Genomic DNA, 27,013 nt, shown 5'->3' with positions numbered 1-27,013 from the left:
ATTAACCTTCAGAAAGCATGTTTCCCAGAGGCAAAGGAAGCAGATAGATTGTGCCCTCGTAAATACCTACAGAATTAAGGACCACTGTCAACACACCTTGAGACAATGAGGGATATCTCTCATAACATGGTGGGTGGGCGGAAGCGCAAGAGGGCCAATTGGGCGGATTAGCGCTGACTTAATTAAAAGAATTACGGCCTCTCCTTTGAGCAAACTAAATTTAGATACGTTTGTGCTACTGCCTTCCGTCCTTTCTTTTCTTTTTTCTTCTTCCAGCACGGCACAAATGTGCAGTGCCTGGAGCGCTTCACATGAAATAGATGGAATGATGATTTCTCTCCTTTCAAAGCTGAGTAATTGATCTAAAAAAACAGAACAAGAAATGATAGATTTAGTGCGAGATAACGAGCTGGACGGTCGAGCACAACAGCAGCAGCTCAGGACAAAGAGGCGTGATGCGGCCACCTCTCACACTGCGGCGGGCGCGTGTCCTTGTCTTCCTGTAACCAGAATTGAACCCAACCAGATGGCATACACTCCAGGCTCTGCATCATAAACCATGGAGGGCATGTGTCGAAAAAGGCAAAGTTTAGAGGCTCCCCGCCTGTCAGCTCGAATCAAAGGGGCATTCTGTTTCACCGTTTCGCCGCGTCCGTCCGCGCTCCTCTCTCATCTTCTTTGCAAATTTAAGCCTGAGAAAAGGGACTGTCACACACTGCTGCAAACGTTCTGGGTGAAAGTCGCCGCGCCTGAGGACGTCCCGCGTTTGTGCGCTTGAATCAGTCTGTCTCGCACATTAACGGAAATATGGTAAACCTTTATTGTTTACACTATATATGAAAGGTATAGGGTTGGGGTTATTGTCCTAAAGGACAGCATGGCTTCCCATGGAGGTAAACATGAGTCCCAAAAAAAAGAAAAGAAAGAATGTGAATTCAAATGTAAATATATATTTTTACAAAAGGACAGACGTCTCTGTCACAGACCTTTGGTGTTAGTGTGTAAGTCTCACAACACAACACAAAGGGATTGTTGTACAGTTGCTCAAAAATGGTAGGATACACTTGAACTTGAAAAGTGACAGTAACTTTTTCAAGTTAGGTCTGGTCGGAAATTGTCACTGATCGTAGACGCTGCTGATGTTATTATTTATTTCATTTCATAAGCAAGAACAGGAGATGCGAGTTTACATGCCAACAAAGAGTGCACGTTTGTTGATCTTTTATTTCCCCCAATTTCTTTTTTTGGGGGCTGTGTGATGGAGCTCCAGTTCTGCATCAGCAAGTCCCTGAAATTGTGAGCAGTGGAAATAAACGTGGAACCTGTGACAATGGACAAGAAGTAGCCACTGGATGAAAACTCTTGCTACATCCTACTGTTTATTTATTTTTGAATGTTCTGCTCTAATGTGACTTAGTTGGGCCAAAGGGAAAACTCAACAATCTTCGTATAACAAGACATCGCTCGAACATAACACATTTCATCACTATGGCAACACTTAAAAGCCATTCATATGAAAAATGCCACTTTCCGCGCCGCTGTGATAAAAGTCTGGGTTCTCGTTGAACGTTATGGAAGTAAGCGCAGCAATTTGACTGAATATCTTTCCAGTGGTGTATTAGGAAGTGTTATTAGAAGCAACATTCAGCTTTTTCTAAAGGCCGAGTTATCGGAATCTGAATGGATTCGAATACAAGGCTGCGGTTTGTGGCGCTCCCGAATTGTGCTCGCACTTACACAGACAGGCGTTCCTTTTATTTTGTCCGATCCATTTATATCAATCGGGGGAGGCCTCTTTGTGTGAAGGCACCACAATTGGCTGTGTGGAATCCATGTGAAAGACCCACTCAGTGAGATAAAACTGAATAATAATATTTTTAAAAAATTCCCAAAGACCCTCAACAGAACTTCCAAACTTCTGGCTGCGTCTCATCCACTTGTTTGCTGCATAATTCATCCTGCACTTTCCTGCGCTACTTTAACAACTGCTTTAAATGTTTAAAGCCTCCCAACCTGTGCTGACTTATGGGAAAACATATATCGCCTCCTCAAATCCAACAATTTTTTCCCCCTGTCTCTGACAAGCTGAGCTAAAAAAAAGAAAATAAAAAAGAAGAAGAAGTAGTAGTGCTGATAACGGCCTTCAGAGGTTTTACCCAAACTGCATCTGTGGCAGCCAAAGCGTCTATAGCCAGCCTGGCTTTGCCAGGCTCTTGTGTGGCAAACACTCTTCAAACCGACAGCGCGCAGGAAGCCCCCGCTCGCCCTGTGGGGAGGGGGAAGATAGATGGAGCGTACCTGCCACTCGTCTTTCATCGTTCCGCCAGTTTGACGCCACAGACGCTAATGGCTCTCAGGGGAGGAGGGAAATTAAGCATGGTTTGGTTATAATGAATTCAAAGGCACAGGCAAAAAACCCAATATGAGGATGATGGTTTTAGAGGCCTGTAGTGCAGAAAGACCCGGTGCCTGGGTCTCAATGCTTTTAGCACTGGATTATAGATTATAATTCGTAATAAATGTATGAAATGTAAAATGCGTCGCTCTCAGGCTGACAATGCTGCAGCGGTCTACCATATCTAGAAGGCAGCTGACTCTGGGTCTGCTTAGAAAAGAATTACAGATGTAGAATCGCAGTCTTGACGTATACGCTTCATATCCATTGCTGACAAGACAAGCATGTATATTTAAAGAGGCTCCAGACACAAGGTGGAATTAAAATTCATGCTCCGCTCACAATCTGAATTTGAAAGAGAAACAGAGGCCGTCGGTGCCCGACACCTTGTTCCAGTCAAACAAACGTGTTCACGGCGCACCGCAGCCCGGCGCAGCTCAGTGGTACCTATTTGACTAGAGGAACAACAGACACCAATTAAATGATTCCACGAGGCTTTAGGCCAGTGGACCCCAAACCCCAGTCCGAGTGTGCAGCCACACCCCCGACCCCCTCCCCCCCAGCAGTGGTGTCACGCCAAAAGCAATTTTTCTCATCTTCAAATTCAAAAAAATACAATGACCCCCGACCACACCCCTCCCTCTCCCCACATGGTGATTACTGGGGTGTAGGAAATGAAATGCATTATCCCTGACTTTAGACATGGAGCTGCAGACACTGTACCAGGCAATGGGAGCGTAGAAAAAACAAAGGTGCAAAGGACAACATATATTATTTTGTATTCTTCCCATTGGCAGGCCACAGCTGTCAAGGAGGAAGTGACGTGTTGTTACTGGACGTGCGTGCAGCCGTCGTTTCGCTGTGACTACATTATCGTATGAGACCCAAACTGCAGACGCAGGAAACACTTTTCACTTTTCGCTGCAACTCTGTACCGTTGAAAATGGTTTGTCGTGCTCTGTGTGTCATTTGGTTGTGACGGGGACACATGTTGCTGTGGAAAGCTTCAGACGCAGTTGTCAATGCTGTTAGCAACGCAAACAAGGGCAGAGGCAGAAATCTAGGACACAACACCTAAAATATCCGCACGGATAGACACCGCTACATGACACGGGAGAAAGAAATGTATATGTCTTTTTTCTGTAATTTGGGTGAACTGACCCTTTAAAACTAACTGTTGAACGCTGCCTATTGAGCAAACTTCAGAGCCAGTGTGAACCAATTTACACTGCTCCCCCCGCCCCAGCCCTGGCCCCCCATCTCTTCCATCTCTCCCACCACTTCAGTTGCTCCAACCTCGGCGTGCATTTATCAGCCACCGGATTAGAATTTGTTTCCTCATAAACCATTGATCATCGGCCTATTACTAGGCAAATGACAGTTAATTACCCACTACATTAACCACGGGGACCTGGGGACCGACTCCCTGTGCCATCAGTCAACATGATGAATGTGGCGAGTTCAGTAATGCACGGCCGTTCCCTCGTCTGCCTGCCACACTGAGAACAACACCTGAATCTCACTCCCAGGCACCCAGGGAAAATCTATGGCAATCTGCATAATTACAGGCTCAGGGTTAATAACGGACAAATGATTTGCTGCATCTCAACGTAAGGCTTTTTCTCTTTTTTTATTAGGACTGCGCTTTGTCCATGTGACGATCCGCCCTGAATTCCTCGCTCGGAATTTAATCACAGCGAGGGGGAGCTAAAGTTTCAGAAAGTCTGTCCATAAAAAAGGGACAAGAGAGGCGAGAAATAATTGATTTGATTTGGCCATCGATGCTTCATTACAGGGAAACAGGAGGACCCCCCTCAAGGGGGGAGGGAGGGGGGCACTAACTGAAAGGTGGTGGCAGCAGAAATCCGAGGTGCTGATGCGAAGTGCGGTAGTGGGAGGGGGGAGTGTGGGGGGGGGGGGCAGTTAAGGGTGACAGATGTAATCAGACTCATGCGTTGCTCAATTTACTCCTCCCTGCATGTGTGATTGTCAGTGATTAAACAACTCTGGGGGCAAAATTATTTCAATTACTGCGGGCATGACCTGGGAATTGTCTCTGGGATAAGATTTTCCTCCTTGAGTGCCCCGACTTGCCTGGCTGCCGGCTCTATCAGTTCTCATCTGCACCTGGACTCTGATATCCTAATGATGAATTATGGCCCCTCGCTTCTTTTGAGAGAGTGCCGACCATGCCGGGGAACATTCCTCTCGACTGTCAGCCAGAGGAGGAGCCGCGGAGCGCTGTAGCTAATTAGCTCCTCCAGAATCCCCTTCAAACACATTACACGGCCGGAGCTACTGGTGGCGGTTGGGTCCTGCGTTAGCTTCATCCCAGAGTCCCCGACGCCTTCTCACAGCAGTCAAACTGTTTGTGGTCAAAATGTACACAAGTTCTCCCGTCTTTAAATGAGACAAAATCACCAGGAAAAGGCTTTCAGCACAGTGTTTTGGCAGTGCCTGTGTTTGAGTCCATTTTGGAAAAAGGGCTTGATGACAGATTCTGACCCCCGCCGGGTCCAGATGTGCAGTTCAATAGGCACTTCCCTACGCCAGCCCACCTGCAATCCCGACGCTGGGTGCCAGGGTGTAGCACACCAGCCCTGCAATTATCTGCACCAAACACGCGGTCCCACGAGCCATTGCTCTTCACAGCTAATTTAGCTAATCTCAACCAGAGGGGACGGTCCAAAAAAATAAATATGTCCAGTCGACTGAGCGGAAGCATTTCAGCTAAAGCGAAAGTACCACGTTTGTCCCGCCAGAGACACAATAGTGGGGGGAACAGCAGATCAGCAAATCTGTCACTGCGGAAAATTTCTTTAGTAATAGAGTGAGAGTTTGAAAGAATTAGGAAGGTTCTTGCCCCAGAATCTAGCAAAGAATGAAACATGGGTCGTGTTTCAAACTGCGGTGGAAAATATAAACCAGCTTCCCCCTACGTCACTTCTCAGGTGGTTCCACTTCAAGCTCATTAGATCAGCAAGGCTCAGTTGTTTTCTGGTTGCGCTTTCAGCCAATAGAACAACCGTAGTCAAATTTACCCATCGGACAACAGGACACAGTACGGTGAGTCAGATTATCCTTTGTCCACCCTTTTGTCGGGATCCGCTCCAAAATGTAATGCGTTTGTTTTCTTGGCCCGTGTCCCATCCTTCCATTAAGTTTCATGGAAATTCGTTGAGTAGTTTTTGTGTAATCGGGCTGACAGACAAAGAAGAACCAGCCAATCATCAAACAAAGGGACAGGGGTGAAAACATAACCTCCTTGGCGGAGGTAATTTGACTTATACGTGCAAGATTTCTATAACAGTCAAAAAAAACTTTTAATGAATGTTAAGTGCAGTATTTTGGGGCGGATAGTTGGCCATGTTCACCACCTTTTAGTCATCCATTAGCGGTAGATGTGCTTCACTTGGATATTGGAAATGACAAAGGGGCTGCTGAGCTTCTGTCAAAGAGCTTTCTCCCCAAATCATAAAAGGTTATACTTTCAATGAAGGCTAAACGATATTTTTACAGAAGGCCTATCATTTTCCTCCATCAAGTCACATTCCTCCGGTGCTTTTGAGAAACAAAACAAAAGCCCCCCCACCCCCCCTTAACCTCTCCTTAAGGAAATGTGACCCCTTCCCTCGTCGGGACAATTAAGCGCTGGATGAAAACAGACCCTCCAGTATGTGTGACCCTCCTTCAGACTCAATCACTCATGATTACCCGGCACCCAGTTTGACCCCTTAGCATTTTCAGATTACATGTGAAAAGCCCAATTTAATTACAGAACTTCAGAACACACGCGTTGGCGCGGGCCCGGGCATTATCGCCGAGGTAATTGCTGGATGTGTGAAGAGAATTGTGGCGTTGGGAGGTTAATGGCAGCCAAGCTTTCCCAAGCACAACATAACAATTATAGTGTGCTTTCAGAGCTTTTAACATCTACGTGCCATCTCATTAAACTGCAAACTGAGATGGAAGCTGCAGAGGCACACACACACACACACACACACACATTTCTTTGTATTATATTTCCTGCCATTTAAACCTTAAGGAAGGACAGAAAAATATGACAAATGACTGAGAACGAGTGATGAGCATGTATTGAAAAAGAGACCAACTTCCTTCTTAGGTTTGAAGCTTGTGATGGTGAAATCAAATTAAATTTGTTGTTTTGGTTGTTTTTTTTAAAGATAAAAATCTTTTACAGAGAAGGAATGCAACGCAGCTGACAATCACGCCTAAACACCCAAAGCTGCACCTTGTTATTACGCCTCCAAATCTGCATCCGGCATGACGCGGCCCATCAGGTGAAATGTGGTTGATTGACACGTTGTTGAAACCCTGACATGAGGGGATTTTAAATATTCCGAACCGCAGCCTCCAAGCCGACTGTCACGAGCTGTCAGCAGCAGCATCTTTTCATATTCACTCCATTCTCTTATTGCGCTATCTGCTACATATCAGAGGGAAATACACCTGAACCGCCTCACCACGACAAAAAGGTCAACATTTTTCTCCTGACAGTTATTCTTTGATAAATACTGTGGCTGACTGCCATTCGCGGAAAACTGGTGGAAACTATAGATCTACTACTGTATAATTATCCTAACCAACAAGTTACAGATTTATTTAAAAGAAAATGAATGATATTCCCCACATTTACAAACAATTAATGGACATTTAAAATTGACACGATGAAAATTGGTTATGATGCTTTTCACAACAGTAGGCTTGCAACTAATAATTATAATTTACCTAAGCTATCATTGCTAATGATAAAATAAACTTGAAAAAATTAATTTTCTTTCTTTCCTTGGACACTGGAAATGATGTTTATCTGAAATTCATACAAACAGTTGTTTATCTGAAGTTGTCAACTAGCTGGTCACCACCGTACTGTGACCATCATAGCGTCTGACACCAGGGGGCGCAGTCATTTGGAAGTTTTCTTTATTTCAGTATTTGAAATGGAACCTGATATTTAGATGTCGCGTATTTAAAATTCAGTTTCTCTGCAACTTGTGATGAAATGCGTCAGAAAGTGCGGCCTTCATCCTAATGTGCTCCTGCTAACTCCTGGTGTATTTTGTGTAATTTCCTGATTGGTATTTGTTTTTCTTCTAATTTTCTAGGTTCAAGTCTAGCTACATCCACACTTATACATTTTAGTTTTACAAAAACATCACATCTACTTTGTTTGCTCCTGGTTTTCCAACCCACGCTACTCTGAAGTTTTCCAGCCCCTAAAACGGAGACTTCCTGAAACGCTACTGGTCTCCTTTTCGTTTGACTGGTCACGACTCGACAGAGGGGTGAAGGATAGTGTTGCTATGAGTAACGGTTCCAACAGAGGAAGTCCCTGCTCTTACTTTTCACCATTGCTGTTCCACGTTAGCGGCATTTTTTTCGGCAACTGTCAACGATCTACTTCCTGTTCACACCTGCGCGGTGTATGTGAACGGTCATGTGACATGCATTTTCAGGTGTGTTAGAATAGAGGCAAGATTATTTCTGATGTGGTTCAAAGGGTTAGGGACAACTGAAAGCGATGTGCGAGCATGGCTCGTAGGGATATATCAAACAGTGGAAAAAAAATCGAAATATTAATTTCGCTAAGTATCAAAAGTACATTCAGGTAGTACAGTGAGACATTATGGTCAGGGCACCTCCATTCCCCGCTGGATAATGGCTCTTTATCGTCTGAAAAATGTGGCGATGAGGCAAAAAAATGTGTGAAAATGACGCCAGGCAGGGCGATCGGGATAATGAATGGACAGAGTGCAGCCAATTAAATTAATGAGAGCCCACAAAGGTCTGGCCAAGCCCAAAAAATGGAAAACCATTAAAGTCTGAGGAGCTTTTCCGCGGCAGCTGCTGCGGGGCGATGCTCAACTGTTAGTGTTTGGAGGAGCCAGAGAGAAGGGAGCCGCTACATCGTGGGCAGGAGAGCGTGACTAAACCCTCATTGAACCCACTTGTCCCATCAGAGCACAAGGACGAGATGTGCTCTGTGCGCATGTGAAAGTCGAAACAAGTGCTACACGTTTTTAAAGGCTGATATTTGAAGGCGTCAATATTTCCTCACCCACTGGTCTGTTTTCCCCCAGGCCACCTTTAAGCACATTTTCACATGTCCAGTAGTCAAGTTTACTAAGTGTCAAGAAAAAATTGTACTATGTGATTATTACTGTACCTCAGCCAAGGAAGTTATGTTTTCCATTTGTTTGTTTGTTGGTTGATTTTTGTGTTGGTTTGTCAGTGAGATTAACGCAAAAACTATTGAACCGCTTTCCACGTGAGCCAAGAAAGAACCCATTCAATTTTGTTGTGGATTCCACAAATTCTTAATCCCTTTTCTTTGGCATTGCGAGGTAGGGATGGAAAGGTGACATATTGTGCTCATATTCAGGTTCATACTTTTAATTTGTGTTACCACTTGAAAAGGTTTACATGCTCTAATGTTCAGAAAAGGCATCAGTGTTCTCATACTGTTCATTCCTGCAGCTCCTCTTTCCACCCTCTGTCTGAAACGCCTGGATTTCTTTTAGCCCCGCCTCCAGATAAACCCCAGTCTGCTCTGATTGGCCAGCTGGCCTAGTCTGTCCTGATTGGTCAACTGATTGTAATGTGTAGCAAATGTCACGCCCCTTTGCCAGAGAAGTGGAGATTCTCAGATTGTAGGCGGGGCTACCCCAAAAGAGTCCAACTGTAACCCTAACCCTAACACAGTGGGAGAGAAATCTGAACCAGTTGTTCCGAGCCAGGCTGTAGGGTTAGGCCAGCTCACAAACAAATGACCGGGTGGTCTTTGTTCACAGTTTGTGGGCCGCCAGGCTCCACAGATACACATTAATGGGCACAAAAAATCTCTTTCTTTGACATTGCGAGGTAGGGATTTAACTGATTGATTGAATTTAAGGGGACTGTTGGCCCTTGGCAGAGGTTTGTGCTCTACTGTGTGCCATTCTCAGGTGTCAATTTTATGTTATTCTACTATTTTCATATCATACTTGTCTCAGTGTTTCATATTTCATGTGGTGGGTGACGTGAAAGGTGGTTATTCAAGTATTTTTTTATTCATTATTTCATTTTGACACTAACTGATTCATGCTGTTTTGACTTTGTCTTCATTTATGCATTCTCTCTAAGTGTTAGTATTGATCTCCTAAACAGCCTCATCATCAGCGATGATTGGGACAGAGAAGCGAGCACACACAGGGAGAGAGAGAGAATGAGGCGGGGTTGTTATTTTGGCTGTTACCCGTTGTGAAGCCAGCCGGCGGGATGATTTCCGCAGCACCACCACCACCTCTTGTCTGGGAGCGGTAAACGGCGGGGCCCACCCTCACCCCCACCCGCTGATCAGGCTCTCTGAATGCGGTGCAGGTGGCTGAGAAATCACCTGGACACCGCTTTGACAGCGCGGCTTTGATTGCCTCTTTAGCATTTCACAGATTAAAAGCGTTTGGGGAAAGTGGTGGAAGGTGCAATCAATGCAGCAGCAGCCTCTCTGCAGTGACTGCTGCCTCCTCCAGTCTCTCGCCACCATGTGCCCAGATACACATCAGATATACCACGGACAGACGTGACCTCAGCAGCACATTGATTCTTTAATACCCACCCCCAAAACCAATTATAGATTGGATGTCTTCTCAATAATGAGTCTTTGTATGGATTTGCCAGGCTGATTTCTCGCAGGGTCTGGGCTTGGACAAACATCCAAAGATGATGCTTTGAAGGAAAAAACTGTTTTAACTGACGCTTGTTCTAGGCTTCTATTGAGGCTGAGAAAATATATTTTTGGCTGCCTCTGTAGCGGTAAACAGCTCTTGCGTCAGCCTGGCCAGACGAAGCGAGGCGGGGCTAGATGCTGTCAGGTAACTTAATGAAGTTGTTAATTCCTCTCCTGAGTGACTTGTTTGTCGATGTGCCCTGGCCAAGGGCAAAAGTGTTGTGGAGAATTAGCATTCTTCTCTTTCTTTTTGCCTTCCCCATGAATAAATCAGGCTGTTAAAATTGCCACATTTACATCTCATTTTACACAAGCAACCACGAGTCGCCCGGCTCGGTTTTTCGCGAGCCCGGGCTCTTCCACTCCTCGCTGCGCCGCGCGTTATCACAGAGATTCAGGTGTTGACCCGTCGCACGGCATCAAACAGGCTCCGTCCCAAGAAGCCTGGTTATCATGAAGCAGAGAACAGCATCAAAACCTTCCTATTGTGATCGCAGAGCTTTGGCGCTATATGAAAAAACACGGGTCTAAAAAGTGCTTTTTGGTGACTTGAATAACTTAGCAATGCTGGATCACTGGAGAGATCTGGCTATGGGAGGCAGCGGCTGGATCAGGGTTGGATGGTTGGGGGGTGTCGGGGTGCACAATAGTGTCTGGCAGTTCCGCTAGGCCGCCCACTAATTGAGAAGTCGCTCAGGGGTTCAGCGCAGGCCTCACAGCTCTGCCTATACCATCCAAATAACGGCTGTAAGTGGGGCTGACACCGACCAATCAGCATTTTGAAAATCCCGTTTTCCACAGCGCTGCCCCAGCCCCTACTCCACCCCTCGCTGTTCGAACAGCTGCAAGCTCCAGCTCCAGTCTCCCCCGCCAGCCCCTCGTCTCCACATCCTGCTCTCCTGCACACACCCCCACACACACTTCATCTCCATAAAGGCCTCATTAACCAGGGGTGGCACAGAAGGCCTGGCTGAGGCCCACCACACACACACACACACACACACACACACACACACACACACACACACACACACACACACACACACACACACACACACACACACACACCACCGTGTCCGAACACACTACACCACCAGCACCTGTCAGCTAAGCTGACTGACTGCAGCTCAGATTCAGCGCAACACATGCAGACGCGCTGCGTTCACGCTCCCATAATGGAGCTCGACTCCGTCTCCCACACTTCCACTCACCATACGTTGTGACCGCCCGAGTTATGTGTCAAACGCCGCCTCTGACACGAGCATGTTGGGAGGGCGACTGCTACCATTTGCACCGTCCACAGCTACATTTGAACGTATATGAGTTTCAAGGAGCGGGCACACTGGTACACTGGCGGAGAGGAATTTAGAACAGGAAGTAGCTGTGTGAACTGTGATGGACGCTGACGGCGGAGGCCGTGCCTTTGGGTTTTCTTTTCCCTTAAACAGACCCAGAAAGGGGTCACGTGTCTTGAACTTCTTATTTATGTCTAGTTTGATCTTCGCTGCGTTTCAACTCACAGGTGCTCTTTCTCTTCTCTCACCTCCCTCGTCTCCTCTCTCCCTGTGCCCTGCGCTCATTGGCGGGCCCAGAGCCAGACCCTCGTCCGTCTTCATCTGCTCCGGCAGGACACATTAATCATACGTGCATCCCGCCCTTCCCGGGACACACTGGCTTTTGTCACTCGGAGCTATTTAGCAAAAAAGTTGCAGGTTCATGGCTTTGGCGAGGAGGGGGGGGCATCAGACAGGTTCTACCTTGCCCTCCAGCTCACTGAACTTTTCTTCTTTTTTTGGACTGACTCTGAGCGTGTGATTATATATGCAGGCTGAAAACACATACCCCCCCGAAAACAAAACAAAACCAATGTGTGCCAAAGCCTGTGGGTGACGGCTGAAGAGGGTGAGCGGGCGGCGGTGGTGGGTGGTGCTGCTGCATATCACCGTGTGTCAAACAACCGGGCCCGTTATCATGCGCTCACATGCCTGCAGAGGAAGGGCGGCAGCCAAATATGTGGCGGCGGCGCCGCAGCCAGCAGGGCACGGGGCCCGCGCTGCAGAGGAGGGGCACCAGACCACCGAGAGCCCTTCACCCACACACACACACACACACACATTCACAACGTGGTGACAAATCACAGCCCGCAGGGACTCTTGCGGAGGTCAGAGGACAGCACCGATACAACAACAGAACAACAAGTCTTTGACATCGACTGGCACAAGTACCTCTTTTTTCTGTCTTTCCTTAATTATGGCCAAACCAACAGGGAGGTCTCCGAGATCAAGTCAGGATGTACAAGTGTGAATGTGTCCTCACAGCAGGGCTGCAGCACTGAGGTCCACAGTTCTCTATTCCAAAGTTTTCCTTTTTATTACTAAATATGTGTCCTTGCGTTTAAGTTTGCAGATTTAAAAACTGCATTTGGGAAACAGCATTTACAGAAAAACACAACTGAGCAGTTGCACTGCACATTTTATCCAAATCAGTCCCTGCCCTGCACCAATCGCAACATTCCTGTTTATCTTTGCACAGACTTATCACATCGACTCCGTCACTCAGCTTACCTGCACACATTGTTTTGAGTATTCTACATCCACGTGTAATGCCCTAACATATTTCTATTGACACATTTTTTGAAACCTAATCTTAAATGACCAAAACTTAATTTCATTTCTTTCTTTTCTACTAACCCCGCCCCCAAACAGCCTCGCCGTCTGCTCGTATGTAACAAACAAATTGAATGTTGATTCATTTTTATTTGTTTCTCCAAATCAAACAAAGTACTAATACAGTATAATGAAAAGAGAAAATCAGGGTTCAGGGTGTGAACCACGTCTTCAAACAAAACAGCAGCACCTAAACTGCACCTCCCCTCAATCATTTTCACTACGGCCTCAAACATTTTGGCTCTTTCCCCCATCAAAGAGCTTCCCCACATAACAGATTAAAAAAACGAGGTAATACTCAAGACCAAAACCTCTCCCTTAATCTGCAAAGCCTTGAGGATCATTGCCGGAGAGGGAAAAGGGACCCGTTAATATATGCATGGAAATGACCCGCAGCACTCCCCGTGAAGAGGGGTCGGCAAAGGTCAAATAGCCTCCAAACTGCACTGGAGTTTAATTAAAAAGACAAAGACGAGCATAATTTCTTCCAAGTGGACAGCCACGATTACTGTCAGGTGAGAAGGGGGATCTGAGCTCGGGCTCTTTTTGGGCGGGCCCGCAGTTCGCTTTCCCACAAGGCACGGCGCCATCTTCCCATCCCTTTGATGTCAATAAAGACCATTTATTAGGGCCATAAAGGTTAATCTGGAAGGAGAGAGGATATCAAATAGTCGGGATGTGGACAGAAATCCACATGAGCTATCACAGTGGAGGAAAGTTAAATTCAGTCAGCAGGTAACGCACTTTCCAACATCAGGTTCAAGACTTTTGTGTGTGTGTGTGTGTGTGTGTGTCTGTGAAAATTAAATGAAAAACCCTTGAAAGAAATTGAATGCTGACACATCGGTGACCGTGACCAGAGCGGCGGGGGGGGGGGGGGGGGGGGGGGGGGGGGCACGGCGGGCTTGAGACATTTAAAAGGCTTGATTTGCTTGAATGAATTTAACGCAATGCGAGTCAATATTCATTACAAAGAGGTCTGCATGGTCGGGGGGACCGTGTGATTTACAATATTACAAAGTATCAGGAGGATGATGGATGTGTTCAATTGTACAAAGTAACTGACACAATGAATTTTTCATTACCCCGGTGGATAAGTTTGGGACACGGCGTTAGATAAGCCCTCTGATGAAACAGAGAGCTGAGGATGAGTATCGGCGGGCGCTCGGGGCCGAGCACGGGGCCACCGCCTCATCTCGGTGGACCGGGTGGGTCGTACACTCCGCTGCTAACGTGACCTTTACTGTAATATACTGACAGAGGGCTCCATGGTAACACCACAGCATTGACTAGTTAGTGAGTTGTAAGCATTAGCCCATAAATGTCCTGAGTGGAATTTTATAATTTTCTTTACAGGTCTTTAAAAAAAATCACAGCTGAGATCAGCACAGATCCCTTCAAACACATTTTATCATTTCTCAAAAACAACACAGGTTCCTATGAAAAAAAAAAAATGAATGCACATGATGAGCAGATAGACTCAAGTGAGAGTGTGAACTTTTAGGGAGAAATGATTAGAAAATAGCAGAAGCTCCATAATAACCACGATTTTTCCATGACTGTCAATGAATGTTATATATTCTCATTAACTATGATCTTTTTGACATGTCTGATTCTCTAACACACACACACACACACACACACACACACACACACACACACAGAGCGGCGGCTGTGGCCCAGCAGGTGGAGGCCGACGTCCGCTAACCTGAAGGTCGGCGGTTCGATCCCTGCGCAAAGAAACGTAACCCTCTGACGGCGGTCAGGCTCTTCCGGCATTGTATGAATGTGACTTGTAGAGTGGTCAATAAGTCCATTTAACATGTCATAAACTCTTAATACAGACAAACAATGGTTGTGTTAGACATCAGGAGCATTGATGAACAATTTGTGTCGATTCGTGTGACCACAAACTAACATGATGATCGTGATCAACTTACTGCTGCCACATGAAAACTATATATCATTAGACTGAGTGTCAGCTGTGAACTGAAAAGAAACAAGAAGAATCCTTTGAATTTGCAGTACATCTTACACTATGTGGCTGTCAAACACAATTTTTCCGGCCGGGTCATACAATTTGAAAGTGACAGCCACTTCCGGAGTAACATCCCATTAGTATTTTATTGAGACATCAGATGAAACATGTGGCAACACGAGGCTCATTGAGGAAAAGCATCTGCACGTTTTAAGGGGCCGTGTTTTCATTCTGCACTTTTTATTTTTATTCTATTTGTCTTTGATTCAGCGTTGAGACAAGGGCAGAAACATTTGTCTAAAAGGTGTTTGTGGACACATCACGTGGACGGTACCAAGTACATTTCAGTGCGAGCCCTTGGTATTCACAGTATCTTTTTATAAACTCACATTGACTGTTCCACAGAAAAACAAGTGACTCATCATCTGTACGCGCCTCTCTCCATCTCGACCTGAAGCCTTTTTGATTTACATAATACACGCGCAGCCCCACGGTGACGGGAATACGAACATCTGAAGTTTACCTGTGCGTTGTCGTCATAACTCACAATCCTGGTGCAACCTCTGACGAAGCCGCGGGATCCCGGGCCTCGGAGAATTAACTAACTCCACCGGGAAATGAAGACAACAACACCAATAAGGCCGCTCTGAGAGTGCACACCTATGGCAGGCCCGGTCTAAAAGAAAGTGAAAAGAAAGAAGAAATCTGGCCCTTTACGCGGACAAGCGCGGCCCACTCTCCGCCGAACCAGCGAACCCACCGGACCGGAGCCTGAATGGGTGAATTGTGTTGTTTTAGTGTCGTGGTTAAAGGCCGGGTCCGTGATACAAAGTGAGAGAGTCAGTATTTGGACAGTTTTTCCGTTCTTTAGGCTCTGAGCAGCACACGCCGAGTCTCAGCTTTCACTCCTGTACAGGCTTATGTCGATTTGTGTGTGAGATGCAGGTTTTAAACTCAAAGTTAGCAGGTCGCAGGAGTTCTCAAAAGTAACAGCACGATTACCATCAAGCATTACTAGATGTTGCCTGGGCAGCTGAGTGTCATTCCAACGTGAGTTCACGGAGAGTTGACATTTGTTAGGCCGGTGGAGTCGTCTTGACCATGTGAGGACCGAAGGGGAAGAAAATAATCAGGCGAAAAAGCGAAAAAATCCCTCAGAGAGAAGTCAGAGGTGGTTGGGTTTCCAAAATCGACATGTTTTAAAAAGAAGGTGCACACAGAAAAACTGTGGAAAATGGAAAATGACCTTGTAGACAGAAGAGGAGAAGTCTTGAGGATGACTGGAGAATGTTTTCTGGTAAAAACAAAATTAAAAACACAGAACACCTTTATGTGAAGAACACTCTCTTGGGTGTAGGTGGACATGTTTCTTTGTCAATGATCAACAGAAGACTCCCTGACAAGAACCTTAGAGGATTGATGAGGACGCAATGCCCTGGAAAGGTCAGGCTTCAGGCAAAAGGAAATCAGAGTTCAAGAATCAAACCTGTATAAAATGGAAGGAGGAGGAAAGAAAAGGCCTAAAGCCACCACCCCGTCTGTGCAGGAGCATCCAGCCACATGCATCAAAACTCACCGGTCCACATCGCATCATTCAGCAGGACAATGAGACCCAGACATTCGGCCAGAGCAACCAAAGAGCTCTTTCAGGGCGAGGAGGGAGGTGGGATATCTGCCACCGGCCCGAGCCGCTCACGTGACCTCGGCACGACCGAGCGGCGCTCCACTTGGTGGAGACCAGACTAGAGGCGGAGAGACCCGCAGCGAGCCGAGGAGCCGGGGGAGGCTGCAGACGAGTCACTGACTGTGAAGGATTTCACTCTGAATATGTGATGATCTTGTTTGTCTGATTACTTTTGAGACCTGGAAGCCTCGACGGGGGGATTTCATCGGACAACTGTCCGAATACTTCAGTCTGGACAGTATGTCAAAGAAAATATCAGACAGAAGACCAGAGACTGCGGGCGGTCAGATAAACTTCGGTACTTTCCCACTTTAAACAAAAATGTTATTTTGTTGCCACGAACGCCACCATCTGCGTTTATCTACACCGCCATGCTGTACTGCTAAAGTGACTATAAAACCAAACTATAGAGACGTCCCATAATTCGACTGGTGATTAGCATTTCGTTTTCCACCCCCCCCCCACACTGGCTCCGGACTCACCAGCCATTTGAATTTAATTCTGCCATCAGAGGTTTAACGACAATGCAGAGAAAGAGGACGGAGAGAGAGGGTGTTGAAAATGATGGCCCCCAACCTGCTCATATTCTAACACCGTCAGCTCCGCGGTTAAAGGTATCGCTCAGACGCACCGGGGTGGTGACATCTTAATTTTTCACGTCCCAAGAACGTGGCGGTGCGGCTCTCCCCTCGCTCTCCCCCATGCATTATTCTTGCTTTAAGCGGGATGTCTGCTCAAAGCGAAGGAGGAGGAGGAGGGGGGGTATTGTTTTACAACACAGCCCGTCGCGGCCTACTTGCCTTGCCCAGGGTTCTTTTTCAAGGAGTAGTCTTAGGTGACCCCTCTCTCTGGCAGTTATTAATAATAACATGTGCCGGAGAATAGTTCACCTTGTAGCGCCGGGGCCGCCTCGCCGCCGCCGCGCACCTGTATATCTCGCCTCATACAGAGGAGTCTCCGGGGGGATGAGGTGGTTAGAGGAGAAGGATGTGTGTGTGTGTGTGTGTGTGTGTGTGTGTGTGTGTGTGGCAAAGTGAAAGCTATAGGAAGCAAGAGAGAGCGAGAACACACAAAAGACATCAAACAAAGCCCCTCTCCGTGTACTGCGCGTAATTAGAATCAGGTAATCATCTCCTCGTCTCCTCCAAAGCGATGGAGAGTCTGATTAGCGGCATCAAAGAAGGCCAACAGGGCCGAGACTTAAGAGGGAGATGGAGAGGTGTGGTGTGTGTGTGAGTGTTACGATGAAGGAATAAGACGGTAAAGTGGCGAGGCTGACAAACTGAGTGCTGCATTCTCCACCTAGAGGTCCCATTAAAAAGCAGGAGAGGCCCTTTGTGCATGCTGAGTGCTCCATTGTAATAACAAGCGGTGGAGACAGGATTCAATCTGGCGCCTGAATGAACTGACGCAATCCAGGCAAATTCAAGCCCCCCACCCCCCGCTCCCACTCCCCTCGAGTGCTCAAGGGATTCAAATAAATTACAGGCTGCTTCTCGTTGAGGCCTCTGAAAACACGTTGTCCTCGGAGGAATCTTTCGAGGTTGAAGACGAAGTGACATCTCCACGTCACGCAACTTAACCTGTAATTAACGATGTTGATTTTAATAAAGGGGAGCGCTCCTCAATATGAACATTCACGCGAGTGCAGCGACCTCGAGCCGGTTGTCCCCGTCAGCGCGTGACGGCTGTTGACTTTTAGACTTAAACTGCAGCCATTAACGTTGGGCGCGGTTCTGCCGCGGTTTCCAGCCAAAGAGAGAACAAAAATGTGGCACGGGGCACAAGGACAGAGTGAGTAATGACGGTGGCATTCACTGGCACAGCTTGGCACCGTAACCTTCTGGAGAACCGCATCCTTCACAATCACACAATGCTGCTGCTCCTCCTCTTTGGGAAGAAAAGAGAGGAACAATTAGAGCCAGGTGCAGTCGGCACCATTGTTCACACTCGCTGAAGTCGACCTCGCATCCGTTAAACACTGGAGTGGAGTCGACGCACCGAGCTACACGCGTCCTTTATAGCCGACTAATTAAAGTTGTCCTCGATTTGCAGAGTCTTCTCATGACACTTCTGCTGCTGCTCCGTTCTCTGTTTCTCGGGCGATGCTTATTTCCCCCTGTCCTTCCTTCGTGTTTACAACCTTCATCAACATCTTCAGTTCAGATACACGTGAGGCTTGTTAACTTGTAACTGAGGAGACTTTGCTTTGAAAAAACAAAAGAAAAGAAAAAACTTAGAATGACTGAGATGAAGGCAGGAACACTCGTATGGATCGTGTCCAAGAGTAGGGTCCAAGGGCCGATACAGTCTCTTAAGTTAGTGGACCTGAACCGAGTAACTGATAAGAGCATGAAGGTGAGTGGAAGGGCGGTTTGGACCGAGCCCGACCTCTGGTTTCTTCAAGATACTCAACGGCCGATGAATGTCGTTTAAATATGCTTATACCCCTAATGGTTCTTTTAAAATAGTATATGACTAGGCCTGTCACGATAATGACCTCATCAATAACAGCCATTGTGTCTTCATGCGTGTTTGTTGACATAACATCTGTTCTCGTCGTACGATTAATAAATCACTGGTTTGGTTTATAAAAAGGGATTTCTTAATATTTTTCTTATCGCGTCTTCACACTGCTTGTTTAGTCTAAAGGCCTAAACTGAAGTTTAAACGTTTGATAAAATTTCTCTCAGCAGCGACACAAATCGCGTTGGTTCGTGTCAATAAATGGTCTTAAAATGACGATACTATTGTTTATCACAATCATTTCTGGGACAATATATCAGGCAGAAAAAGTAGATATCGTGACAGGCTATGTATGACTCTTCTTTACATCTGCACAAGAAAACTATTCCGCCAATCAAACTATTTAAAGGCTGTTTTTTTTTATCAATTTCAGAAAGTGCAACTCTGTTTCCTATCCAGGTTGCCGGCGGGCGGCCATCTTTGTTTTGATCCCGATACAGAGAAAACAGACAGAGTAGCAACTTCCATAAATGGGTGACAGTCCACGGAATATTGTTTTTCAGATGTCAGATGTCTTTGAGTCTTTATTTCCAGAACAGCAGTTTGTGTTTTCAAACGACCTTCTGGTTTTTATCCAATATCGTCTTTTTCTTTTTTACAGACAGCCCCGGTGGGTGGCAAACTGTAGGTAGGTACAGATGCTGGCTACATCAGACAGAATATAGTTTCAGTATGGTGAAGGTTCGGCAGTAACACGCCTGGTTGGGTGAGAGGACGTCAACCCTACTGTACTGTAAAAGTGGCATAAGCTGCTCATCTCGGTCGGTCACTAACCGTCCAATGTGTACATTGATCATAGGGAGCACAGACGAGCTTGAGTAGAGTTAAGTTGTTCAGGTCAAACGATACACCGAAGCTGAAGGCATGGTTTCACTCTCTGAGCAGTCAGGCTTAGGGCCTGGCCGCCGCCGTCCTCGTGCCCTTCAGTGTTGAACGTCTGTGTGAGGGAGAAGCTGCCCTGAATCTTTCAGCCTGCAGAGAATCAGGCCGGAGAGAGACAGAGCCATGACAAACTACCACGCGCAGCTTCCCGCGAGCGTCCCAGGAGCGCGGCTATCATCAAGTGAGCAGCCGTTGAAATCACCGGCTCTCGGCTTTCCGTGGCGCTGTCCGCCATCCGTCACCGCCTCGGTAATGGCTGGTCAGGCCGGGAGACGAGTCCGCTCTGTGGCGTGAGCGCGTACGAGCCTCGTGTTCGCTCTGAACGGCCATTTAATTAGCTCTTCATTATGCGGTCTAATGACTCCTCTGCTGGGTTTTTTCTATCGCTGTTGTGGGCTGAGATTTTTGAGAGAGAACAAATAGTGGGCGACATCTCAAATATACTCATTGTATTGCAACCTGTTCGACATGGGATGTAGTAAAAGACTTTCGCAAGCGTCACAGTCGGGCTGGGCGATAAAACGATAAAGATAATTATCTTTATCTTGTAAACCCAGTAAGGGGGATGGTTAAAGTCTGAAAAAAAAGGGTTAGGGTTGATTTTTGGTGGAGGACGGCCTCATATGACGCTGCGACATGAGCTCTTTCCTCGCAGCTCCTAACAGTGTGTTCTAACATGACCAACACGCTGACAGAGTGGTGAGTTTTGCTGCAGGCGTGGTTTCGTTGGACCTTTTTTTTCACGCTTAGTCATACTGTACGTGTCCTTGCTGTGGAAACTTACACCCACCTCTAAGGTCGACAACGGAGCGATTTTGGCTGCGTCACTTTCACGGGAGTGTCCGAGCGGATTTGTGAAACTCATTTTTGAGATGCGGGCACTGTTAAGGGGCCGAGATGCCAGGGGTTGTGAATTTGCTCTCAATTGTGCTCGACGGAAGAAAGAAAATCCTCCGGGGAGCGGAGAGGTCGGTCCGAGGCTGAGCTGTTCGAGCTGATTAAACATGAGCTGCAAAGTCCGAATTTCACCTCAACTTCAATCTGAATGTACATTTAGCCAGTTTATCATTAACGATGAAAAATATTTAAAGTAAATGCGGGAGGAAAATGTGACATAAGCACATGTGTCACTTTCCAACATGCTACTGGTCAATTGAAGAAATGAATAGTTGTAACAGACAACGGAGAAGGATGAAATAAAAAAGCAATAGAATAGCTCAGAATCTGGACCAGGGCCTTCAGCACTTCATAGGAACATGCCTGAGCTCAGACAACCATATATATTTAAGACATTGTGAGGAATCGCATCCTGAACAGTTTTTTTTTCATCCTATTAAAAAGGTACGACACGTGTTCGCGAGGAAGAATGTATCTAAATGAGATTTCAGAGGAGGACAGATGAGTTTCAGACAGCCCGGGCCCGTCCCCCTCCCTCCCTGCCGGGGCCTCGGGCAGATAAAGCTTGACTTGATGTCACACTCGCGGCCACGACGCCGACACACACACGAACTGACAATGCTTCACAAGCCCAATGCCAGATGTGGGGAGAAGATACGTTTTTCATTTACATTCGCACATATGGTTATACAAGGTTTTGGCGGTGGACTACAAAGTTGATTCCGGAAAGGAGGAGGAGGAGGAGGAAGACGTAAGTTATTACACTGAACCGTGCTCTACATGTTGGTTATCTCCCGCTGATAGCCAGCTCTCCGTTAATAAATCCCAGCCATGTTGACAGCCTGCGCGAGTTTGCTTGCATTTACAATCTTACTAAAACCACTGTAGAGGAAAATTGAAGTTGGATTAAAAAAAAAAAAATGAATGAATAGATAGATAAATAAATAAGTGTTCTCCGAGTGCTGTCTTTAAAATGGATGTCTGGAATTTACAGTTTTTCATTAACTGATGCCCAACAGCTTTTTTTTACCGTGGCCTTGGAGCCAGCGCTGGTGCTCTGTGTGTGTGTGTGTGTGTGTGTGTGCGTGTGTGTGTGTGTGTGTGTGCGTGTGTGTGTGTGTGTGTGTGCGTGTGTGTGTGCGTGTGTGTGTGTGTGTGTGTGTGTGTGAGCGGTGGCACTCGAGCAGGCCGCTGTACACCTTGAACCTCATTTTCTCAGCATTTATTTTGATTTTTTTTTACATTAAATGCGTCTGTCTGTCTGTCTGTCTGTCTGTCTGTCTGTCTGTCTGTCTCCTGCCTCCCACCTCTGGGGCGCTCCCACGTTATCCCTGTGCACTGTGAAAATCGCACATCAGCATTAGCGGCGGCGTCGTGCCATTACCAGCATCATCAACGGAAGCTTTATTTTTTTTGGTGGTTTCAAGGGGATCGTTTATTGATTAAATGCTCTCGTCGCATTTCTCCGCATCCGGGGCGAGCGGGGCACAAATCAAGCTCTAGTAGATTATACCTGTAATTATGTTTGTGGTTGGGGGTTTATGAGGGGATGGCTTGTTTTAAGACACACACACACACACACACACACACACACACACACACAGGCTTCTCTGTGCATCGTTTGATCACACAGGGTCTGCTGAAGCTTTAAGTTGCCCCCCCCCTTTGCATTCGCTTCACCTTTTTTGTCTGCGTGTGCTGCGAGGATTATTATTTCCCTGCTGGCGGCTCACGTCGCTCATGGTTGCAGACCCCTGAAGAATTCTGTTACCCCTGATTATGCCAGGTCTAACAGCGTGCCACCCCGCTAAGCAGAGCGGGATTGCCTCGGCGAAGAGGGTGGGTAGGTGGGGGCCGGGGTATAATGAAGGTCTGAATAATTTTCTTTTTAAGCCAATGGGATGTGAAAAAAGGAGTTAATGTGAAGTCATCATTTTCTTCTGCTCCTGTCACGAGCCTGGGCTGACGGACTGAGATAAACATAAGTAGAAATGATATGTTCGAGGTCGCCTTTTTTAGTAAGGGAGCGCGCGCGTGTGTGTTGCATTGTAATGTCGCAGCAATTGTCTGGCTGAGTGATGGAGCCTTGGCCGCCTTTTGTTGCTCCGCTAGACCAGATGTGGATCGCCGCCGTTCTTTGCCATGCGCTTGCCGTTCATTAGCCGGCGGCGAGGAGGTGTCAGGGCGCGTTCGCGGTCAATTCAATCGCCTTGAACTTTGTGCTGTAGATGACGGAGCGAAGGGCGGTGTGTGTTGGACACTGGGACGCTGGGATGGAAAAACACTTGGATGGAGGGCCTGCTATATTTACATTACACTGAGACTCATTTACTCAAAAGTGGTAAGCCCACTGGTTTCCACTGGAGATATTTAAAACGGCTCAAATTGACACAGAGACTCAGCCGGCGTCTACAGTTCCTTTTCAAACATCACTTAAACAGACGGAAGCGGGGTATTTGTTAGGGACTATTTTCCGCGGAGGATTAATAGACATTTGCAGGTCTATACGTGTGTATTCCTGGGCCACAGGACGGTGTGTTCAGGGTAATGAAGTAGCAGTGTTTCCAGGTGAACTTTGTCTTTGGGGAGAAGTCAATATTTGGTCTGTGCACATGTGGGTAGAACACCAAAAAATAGAACAGGGACTTGTCCACATTAAAGCGCCTGGTAAGTAAGGTCAGGCCCAAACCACGCGCTGCTGTTTCTTTGTCTTCTGCCTCAACCCTTTTCTCTGGTGCTTCAGAGCCCCAGCACTTTCACCCTGACACTCCTCGGCACAAGTAGCTTCGCAAAACATTTTTACAAGCATTGCAGGAAGGAAACCCTCTCTCGGAAACCATTTGAGGTGCTAACTAACTGGGATGTTGTATGGTTGGGACGATTGCTCAGATAGTTGTCATCTACACTGACTGTTCAACATGTTTCTTTAACGTTGTCGCTTCAAGGGGTAAGGGTCCCATGGCGTTTAGGTTCCTCTAACCGTGTGGCACACCGTGGCTTTTTAAAAGACTCAACGGCTCACTGTGTGTTCCACCCACTGTACAAGATGGTTCACTGTTCCGTAACCACCTGTCATGTCTTAAACTTCTCGTTGGGTTGTTGTTTTTTTTTGTTTTTTTGCCGAACCTAAATTCCACATCCGTCCGTTACAATGTCGATTGCAACTTTCCGGTCCAAACGTATCTTTGTTCACAAATGATTTTCATCCTGGAAGAAGAGGTTCCACAACAACAACTGTGTCTGAAGCTAATTAGAGACTTTGAGAGGCACATGAACAGGGACTGTAGAAAAAAATGCTATTTACGGAAATGGGGTCACACGGGACTCCTGAGAGAGATGTACTGATATGTGCAAATAATGAAAAGAGCACATTTGATACAAGATACAAAACTAAACATACCAAATTTTAACTGATTTATACAAATTGGAACGGATAATTTGTCCCTGTCTAATTGCCGGATTACGGCAAATTCTGAGGCCTCAAAAACAAGGTCAGGGGCCAGAAAGATCATACAAATCTGTCTGCGGTGCTCTTCGCAAAATGAAACACTAGGAATGTGTGAAGATTTCAATGAGTCAACTCCCACACACACACACACACACACACACACACACACACACGACTGGACTGTATGTTTTCTCGCTGACCACTACACGGCCGTCGGTTGCCGCTCTTACCGCAGGTAGTCTCTCCGGCACAGGATGAGGTTGGCTTTGGTGTAGAGCGTGGAGCCCACCTCGCCCAGCCTGCAGTCGCAGCAGGCACACTTGAGGCAGTCCTCGTGCCAGTACTTGTCGAGGGCCTTCAGCAGGTAGCGGTCCTTGATCTTCCGGTTGCAGCCGGCACAGCCTTTTGGCTTGGTGTCCGGCTGGACGGAGAGCATTTGTATACCTGGGAGAAGCACACACACACACACACAGGGAGAGAGAGAGAGAAAGAGAGAGGCTTTAAACACTCATCGTCCAATAACACCACGGCGACCGAAGAGGAGGCAAACTGACAAAAAATGATGACTGATATTTCTCAGGTAAACTGTCAAAAACCAGCAAAATACAGATTCTTATTTGTTTTCATTGTGCTTCTTCATTCATAATTTGAAATAGTGCTAAAATGAAATGAGGTAAATCTCTCTACATTTCTGAACTGTATGTAAACACTGCCGCAGCCATTTGATATTTTAAATGTATTAATGCTGAAGATAAAACGTCATCAGTCGTCATTTCACGTGTACAAAAACACAATCATAAAAATCATAAACTTTTGGCTCTGAACCGCTCGGCACAAGACGGGGTCAAGAGTTCGTTTTGTTTGAGGGTTTTGTTTTCACACTGGCAAAAAAGGAATAAGGCATAATCAGTGTACTCAAAAGGCCTGACTGTTCCTTTGAGCACTCTACAATATATACAGTATATGTGTATGTATATATCAAATCGGTCAGTGATGAGACAGCTTCAGGATGATCTGAGGAATTAAAAGAATTCAATTCCTTTTTTTCCTCCACAGTCTAATTTACTGCGGCGTTTAGACGCCTCGGTTTAGCTGCGTCTCAAATCAATACAACACACTCATTCTGAGCAGCATAATTAGGTGTATTCAAAATGTTTGTCTGAAGTATTCACTATTTTTAATACACACAAACATTTTTAGTAAATTGAGAAAAGAATTCACCCTGCACATGCTTCTAAAAGTTGTATAGCATGCTGTCGGAGCAAGGTATTGTCCCGTGATGCAATGCACAACAGACATTGAGGAACTGCTCGTTTAAAGCTTTCAGAACACACACCGGCATTAGCTTTGATCCAAGTCCATCAAAATGAAAAAACATTTCTTCCGCGGTAAAGTACGGTGGTGCTACATGTGTGTTTGTTGGTCCGAAAGGAGACATTTTCAGGGGAATAGTTTTAAGGAGCCTCTGCACTGATCCGGTCACGGGCTGGAAATATATCTGACCTATTGTTTTTATCGTGTTTTAACAGGAGCTTCATAAAAGCTCCGTGGACATTGTTTCATTAAGAAAACACTCCCCAATGATTCTGATACTCTAAGGTGTCATTTAAACAACGCCACACTGAGCCGAACACAAAGAGTGTGTTTTACCGGCTGCGAGCGAACTGGACTGGTTGGGACAAAGAAGAAGAAGAAGAAGAAGAAGAAGAAGAAGAAGAAGAAGAGCACGCAGGCTGTGTGTTGACAGGTCACTACACTAACGGCAGCACTGTTTCACTCTCTAACCATTTACAGGCCCAACAAGCTGCACACACACACACACACACACACACACACACACACACAGTTTTTCCCGGACACTTTCTCTTCTAACATGTTGACCTTCTCTGTGTTTAAAGGGGGCGTGGTTACAGGCGAGGGGCTTTGCAGCAGGCCTGTATTGTTTGGGCCTGAGCTGACTGAGGAGAGCCTTTGTGGGCCGGTGGGGGTAAGAAGAGTGGGGGGGGGGGGGGTGGGGGCAGCAATGTGGCCCAATGTGGCTTCGCACCAGGCTGGAATTAGTATTCTCCTACTATTCCCCTGGGGACAGGCACACCCCCACTCCCCTTTGTCCTCCTTTCGCCACACACGCGCACACACACACACACACACACACACACACACACACACACACACACACACACTCTTAAAGTATAGTTAAATCTTTACCTGTTTTGAAATGCTGAAACTTTCCTTCATACCAATTTTAAGTTTGAACATGTCACGAGGCAAATTTCACTTCGACGACAGTTGTGAGGCTGAAACATTCATGATGAAAAGAGCACACAATGTAAAGCACCGGTCAGATCATTTGTAAATGTGCACTTCACTGTGTGTGTGTGTGTGTGTGGGATGTTTGTTCCCTCTTCAGTGACTCCACAGCAGTCGACTTACAGAAAGTTGTACAGCGACAGTCATGCTGGCTTCTAATATTGCATATTGGTGTGTGTGTGAGTGTGAGTGTGAGTGAGTGTGAGTGTGAGTGTGTGTGTGTGTGTGTGTGTGTGTGTGTGTGTTTTACAGCAGTGTGCACTGACCACAGGGGATTAATGGAACGAACTATCTACCTCGAGCAGGCTTCAGGTTTCTGCACAATGTAACTTCATGCTGTGAATGAATGAACTGAAAGTTGAAACTCTATCAGAGAGAGTTCCATTCAATATTGAACAAAAATAAAGATCTCTTTTTTTTTACCCTCACCTGCTGCACATTGCATTGAAACTACTACATCTGGGTGGGAGATCGTCGGCTCTCAGACAGGTTGCAGAGCAG

The 27,013-nt window shown here is 46.5% G+C and overlaps 1 protein-coding gene across 3 annotated transcripts in view; it reads right to left on the bottom strand.

Moving 5' to 3' along the window:
- Positions 1-27,013, bottom strand: part of lmo3 (LIM domain only 3) — a 42,764-nt gene that overhangs the window by 11,598 nt on the left and 4,153 nt on the right. For all 3 annotated transcript variants that reach the window (XM_035626998.2, XM_035626997.2, XM_035626996.2), the window contains exon 2: positions 24,433-24,646. In XM_035626998.2, the coding sequence (XP_035482891.1) occupies positions 24,433-24,638 (206 nt within the window). In that variant the 5' untranslated portion in view covers positions 24,639-24,646. The remainder of the gene's footprint in view (positions 1-24,432; positions 24,647-27,013) is intronic.

The sequence above is a fragment of the Scophthalmus maximus genome, chromosome 2, assembly GCF_022379125.1.
Source record: "Scophthalmus maximus strain ysfricsl-2021 chromosome 2, ASM2237912v1, whole genome shotgun sequence".
In the NCBI taxonomy this organism is placed as follows: domain Eukaryota; kingdom Metazoa; phylum Chordata; class Actinopteri; order Pleuronectiformes; family Scophthalmidae; genus Scophthalmus; species Scophthalmus maximus.
Note: the sequence above shows the minus strand (reverse complement) of the source record. Positions and strands in the feature narration are given on the sequence as shown.